The 6,299-nt window shown below is 44.2% G+C and overlaps 1 protein-coding gene and 1 long non-coding RNA gene across 2 annotated transcripts in view; one reads left to right on the forward strand and one right to left on the reverse strand.

Annotated features, from left to right (window-relative positions):
* Nucleotides 1–81: 81 nt before the first annotated feature.
* Nucleotides 82–6,050, forward strand: LOC131880120 (uncharacterized). Its single transcript, XR_009373236.1, has 3 exons — nucleotides 82–3,137; nucleotides 3,216–4,222; nucleotides 4,285–6,050. It is a non-coding gene; the product is annotated as an uncharacterized LOC131880120 (long non-coding RNA).
* LOC131880113 (uncharacterized) overlaps nucleotides 5,858–6,299 on the reverse strand; it is a gene marked incomplete in the record, with an annotated part of 36,203 nt that continues 35,761 nt past the window's right edge. The window contains 1 exon segment of the mRNA XM_059226629.1: nucleotides 5,858–6,299. Within this exon segment, the coding sequence (XP_059082612.1) occupies nucleotides 6,081–6,299 (219 nt within the window).

The raw sequence follows: 6,299 nt of genomic DNA on the forward strand, positions 1-6,299 counted from the left end.
TGTTTTCAGTTTTGATTTGATCAAAGTTCTTCAGGAATAACAATAAGAACAAATAAATATTATTTTAAAGAACAAAGCGAAATGAACAATTGATCCTGTTGGTGTCAGTTTTTGTTTTCGGGGTAGCAGGGTCCCGCCGAAGACCTTGCGACTGGGCTTTCTGAGCACCCCGGCTGTCACCTTTCCTTTCAAAGGTCTTGGTGCCCATGCCAATTCCTGGTGACAGTAACCCAGATTCCCTCTCCAGTAACAGCATTCGGTTGGTCTTGAACTCAAGAGTGCAGGTTTGAGTCCTCGATCATATACGTCTAGTCGAAAGGATCATCAACTAACTCACTGGCTACTCGTCCTCTACTACCAGTTTTGCATGTTGTTGAAGTCCTTTTGACTGATCCGAATTTGAGGAGAGGGACGAAGAAGAAGACGTCAATACCAACGCCCAACATCCTCTTCCAAGATGCTATTGAGTGTAAGAAAGATTGGTACAAGATATCCAAAGCGTGCTATTGATTACCTTTTTTGAGAATCGCCCTTACCCACCTGTAGCAAAGAGCATCTGAAAGCTTATTTGCGCGGGGGCACCATACTTGGTCATATCTCTCACGAAGTTTCAAGCAGTCACCCCCCTAGTTTTCTCAAGTCGCCAAATTCAAGATCCGGACGTTTTGCATCAACATTGACCTCACTCCCAGGAAGCCGGCTCTTCTCTTCCCATCCAAGCTTTTGAACCCACCCATTTGCCGATGTTGCCGTCACAGTGGATTTTAAGTGTAGTGTTTCCCTTGAAGGTCGTGCCCGTCGAGCCCCCTTAACAGTATTTCCAATAGTCACCTCGGACACCTCCATAGAGAGAGACACACTTTTGAAACGATTCAAACAAAGTGCTAGTGATGTGATCAGTGCCGTAGTGAACCAACCCAAGAATTTCGATGACGACACGACAACCTCAGCCATGTTCAACTCTGGTCGTGATCCTCCCTCTGGCGATCCAATACACCCATGTGCTCTCTCGCTTCACTCCGGACGATCACCCTGTTTCTACAACTCTTATACTACTATTTCATCTACTACATACAATAACAGCACCAAGTCCTGTAGCCAAGTTAGCCTCATCCTCGTCATGAACCAATCCTCAGCATCTGAACCCATATGCCAAGTCAGGAGCTGAAGAGAAGTGCTTTGTGTTCGTCTAGTTCCTAATCATCGTCAACGTCTTTGTCATGCATCTCATCTTTCTCGTTTACATTTATTAGTAGATCCTTCGACAACGTCAACTCACGCGAATGTTTATTATATACATACATACACACTATGAATGAACCGGAGCACCTGAACGCTTCGCATCAACTTCACACCCTACCAAGCGAAACCCCGACTAGCGACTGAAGGATCTCCTTCTCAGGGAACAATCCATGGTGGGAGTGGACACACTGATGGGACGTCAATCCTGTCCCCAGTGTCTTGGTCGCCTGCGTTTCCATCCCAAGGATGAAGACAAGGAGACCTCTCCCAAGACAACGATTCGGGCACGAAACCACGCCTTAGCTTCCATAGGCGTTTCCCTGTTAGGAAATCAGAAGACTTCACGTCAGGCATATGTTTGAATTATATTCTGGGCAACTGGACGTCCGACCTTGAATTGGCCTGAGAGGTCTCATCTTCAACCACACAATGATGCTGTCTCTAGCATCCTTGGCAAACTTGGGGATGAATCTTGCAGAGGTCAGAGTCTAACTCTCTCTCTCTCTCTATCCTGTTCGTAGAAATAGTAGAAAAAAAATCATCTTGCCGTTTGCTCATCTAAAATTCTACTCTACATATTAATCATCAATCTCAACTCGAATGTTGCTAAAATTAGAGTTCCAGAAACCAGAAGAAGTCCAGTGACCAGAGGGACACGTCCATAAAGGGTATGAACACATGTGTTTTGAGGTCTATCCAAGCATCGAGATCACCTAGAGCGAGGAAAACAACAACAAAAGCAAGAGTCAGGGTAATGAGGAAGCCCTTGTGACCCAAGATTTGCATTCCCTTCACTCTCGATCTAGCAATGAATCCTAGAAAATCAATTCCGCTCATCGTGAAATAGTAGTGACACGCAGATCTACCTTCGAATCGGATCCAAGCATCTCCGGTTTTCATGATGTGCTCATTGCCAGTGAATGAGTGATTTTCTGCTTGAAGGACCTTGGTCTCATATTGATTTGGAAGCCAGTGACTGCGTGCATGCTCGTTCTTTGGAGTTTCACAAGCAGGCCATATTTTTGCTTTCATCCCGACCTTTCTTTCACAATACAATAGAGAGGGTCAGTAGTCAGTCAACTCACACTCCCTGTGCCATGTGCGGTAGAAGAGACTACAACCGATCCAACTACGTGCTCCTTCTCCCTATACTACTTGTTTGCCAACACCTAATATTATAATTACTATTACTACTACAGTTAGAACCACTGCTACTATGACGACTACTTTAACAACTACCACTGTCCAACAGAACTACTGCTCCTCCATTTACTCATTCTCCTCCTCTTGTTATATCCACCTTTTGTCATTGCAACATCGTCGTCATCATCATCCTCCTCCTAAGTGTACAAATGTACATTATTTATGCACTGTTTTCTGCAACTGAACGCAGAAGTTCTCCAGTTAAGATGGAACCGTTTTTTCTTGTCATAGTTCATAATCGAGTCATTTTCTATCCTTCGTATTCCTATTTATGAAGAAGCACTTTGACAAGTTTTGATCATAGTGGATGAGGAATCAATGAGAAAACAGAGAGAGAAAGAAAGAGCGAGCGAAGATGTGAAGAAAGTGAAAGAGAGAGAAGAAAAGCTGGAGCCTTTTATTGCATCGGGTGGATACTTGATGGAAGAAGACGGAGAAGAAGAAAAAGAAGAGAACAGAGAGGAAGAAGATTCATTCATATTGAAAACCCTTATTGTGAGAAACATTTGTCAAACAAGTGTGATCTAATTGAGAAGAGTTGAAGATTATCGCCCTACCCAAATCTAGCATTGATTGGCGCTTTTCCCACGTTGTGGCTCAGTACGCTCATCAGCATCCTTGGATGGTCGTTCTTTGGAACCACTGGACGTCTACGGGCCTCCTTTGAGATGCATCTTGTTCTTCTTTACCAGGTAAGAGAGACATTTGATTTGATATGAAGCTTTATATCCAATCAGGATTCTCCACTCATGGCCTTTTTTTTCTCTCAGCCTTGCTCATGTTTGATGTTGGTCAACATTTTTGGAACCAAACTGTCTTGAAATGGCCCCATCCGGTGGCATCTCAAGAATCAGCCTCAAAAACGTCGTCACTATTGGCCTGTAAAATTGGAAAGAAGTAAACATGTTCCAAAGTCTCGCTACAACCATCCTCTCCTCCCCAAAAAGCAGCCAACTTCTTCCTAAAAGACGACAAAAAGATGGAGTGGAAAATATGATGTCCAATTCTGGTCAACTGAACGACTACAAACCTTTTGACAAAGGGCAACTGAAAGCCCGCCTCCAGCTGGTATGAGACACGCTCGGTAGTAAGCTGTGTCGCCGTCAAACGATGAATCTAGTGGGACCTCATGAATGCCGTAATACACTCAGGGAAATAGGGCGATGGGAGAGATCGTGCTGGCTCAGCTGGATAGACTGACATTCATACTTCTTCTGTCCCTCTCAAGAAGATGGATCTCATTGCTTCAACCATGTCTTTGATCCAATAACCCCCCCTAGCATTCCCACCCTGTTCATCCTTGAGCGGGAGGCCAAAATGATTGAGGACGGTCCAACCACCAGCAATCCATCCCCCGTGCTTGCCACGCCATGGCGAGCAGAGACACGGGAGGCCTCAGAGCCCTCAACATTTTGGATGGCCACGCATCTTCTCCACAACTGTGTGCTGACCATGCCTGTTGCACGGCACTCCCCATTAGCTCCCACAAGATGACCCCTCTCCATTCTGTCGCCCAGCTAGCGGTGTAGGTCCTCGTTTTGGGACTGCACATTCAAGATACAGAGGCACACACAGCGCGTGTGTTTCCCTGTATGAAATGGTGTCATCATGGTTACCACCTGACTTAGAAGCTCTTATTGAAGAAGTCCAAACTTATCCGATGACAAATTGGATGCTTCACCCATGAAGGACTGACTTCTTGGCACCATGGGCATTGCTTGACCAGTCTGCCATGCCTTTGGAAGTCTCATCAACGCGAGCAGCCTGGCTCACGCTGGTAAGAACTCCATGTTTATGCTCCATTCAATGGGCTTTGACCATTCCTTGCTACTGTTTCAGGGCCTTGAGTCACCGCCCAAGGGCAGTTTTCTTCTGCTTGGTATTTAACTGTACGAGATGTCCACTCAAGCAGTGGCAATGCAAGGAACGGTGGGCGCAATCTTCAACCAACCATCTAACAATTTCAACAGCAACTTTAATCTTCGTGACCATGAACAAGTAACTGAAGGGAGTAGTAGTACCTATACGTTACATTCTCAAAAGCTCAACAACCAAATTGAAAACAAGCAAAAACATAAAAAAGCAAGTGGCACTTTTGACAGAGCAACAGAAAGCTCGCCCTAGAAGCAGACCATTGTCAGAGCCAAAAAAAAGCAAAACAAAAATGAATGAAAACAGCCAAACGCTCATGGGATCGATTCAATGACTCAATCAATCCTGTTTTGCCCACATGCATGATGAGAAGAAGTCATTGCAGGGGATTGAAATAACTCCTTTTTTTGCCGGGGTTAACCGAGGGTTGTCCCCCAAAACTTGTCCCTCCTCTCTTTAGAGATAGGCTTCGCTTGAGGCAATTGTGACTTTAAACCTTAACGACCCTCCCCCGTGAAGGAATTTTCTAAATCAGATTTCTTGTTGGAACCACCGTGTTCGCACACCCCAGTGAGTAATTGTGTATGCCTTGATTTTTGCATGTGAGTTTGAGTCTTCAAAGACTGTTTTCCTATTGCTATTAGTGTATTATCATTTAGCAACAACAACAACATCAACAACAACAACAACTACTACTTCTACCACTACTACATCAACAACAACAACTACTACTATTACTACTACTACAAGAACTACTACTACTACTACAACTTGATCGAGCATCAGACCGCTTGACCAATAACTCCTGAAAAGTGTCCACAAGTTTCATCCTACTGCAACATACTGTGAAGTCAGCATATTTGAGAAACGTAAAAAAATAATAACGCAATCTTTTTGAGAGCATCAGTACGCTCGAAACCAGTCCAAGGAATCGAATAATCAATCCCCTTCTTCAGTTCATGATGGCCAAGGAGCAGTTGGTTAGATTTAAGAGAACCAAATAAAAAAAATCACTGAAACCCCCAAAATAGCTACCACCTGAAACGAAGAACCTTTAATATCGAAATACGAAGAGCCCCCATTGATTCCCAAAAATGAATGGAAAAGCCAACCCTAGCTGTCAAATGAGACCAGCAGTTTGAACCCAAATTTGCTCTTTTGCCGAACTTTGCTTCTTTCGGACCATGTCCTGTCTCTGGGGCCTTTGTGCAACATTGGAACATCTTTTCCAAGCATCTGAAGATCCTTCCCATCCTAAACTGTTTGTCCTGGAAGGGTCCTGATCTCGCATCCCGGGATTTTTTTTTGTATTTGATCACTGAAGCCTCCAGGAACAATGTTGATTTGTGGATCTTCCTCCATCAATGCATTTTTCTCATTTCCAATTACCCTTAACATCCCCCAAACTATCCAGAGACATGATTCCAAAACCCAAGTTCAATCCCACTCGGCAAATCCCACTGGCATAAAAACGCAAGGTTTGATGTTCCGTATAGATCATACACTATACAGTACAATTGCAGGCATAACCAGCATCTCTATATATCTAAACCTCTTACGCAAGAAGAGTATAAAACAGATAACAGAACAACCCAAGAAAACCACCGTGGATCGGTGAAGATCCACTCCAAAAAAATGAAATGACAAAAACCCTACAAAAGAAAGAAAAACAAGTTTGTTCAATTTTGGCCTCTAAATTCTTGAAATAAACACCTTCCAATTCGGCATTAAAAGCTGTGTATATTTCTCGCTTTCATTCCGTACTAAGCTAGCAAATCAACCATTGGGAGAGGACTGCCACCGCCCTTGATGGACCCACTAGACTGGAACGCTTGAGAGCTGGACAAATCCACGGATGATTGCGCACTCCATTTGTCCATCATTAATCGTGGTCCAGTCTGGCACGGATGGCCTCCGAGTCTGGCTGGAATGGCCGAAGGGGGTCCCAGGCCATTCATTCCGGACATGACTTGACGACGATT

Source organism: Tigriopus californicus, chromosome 5 (assembly GCF_007210705.1).
Source record: "Tigriopus californicus strain San Diego chromosome 5, Tcal_SD_v2.1, whole genome shotgun sequence".
Taxonomy (NCBI): domain Eukaryota; kingdom Metazoa; phylum Arthropoda; class Copepoda; order Harpacticoida; family Harpacticidae; genus Tigriopus; species Tigriopus californicus.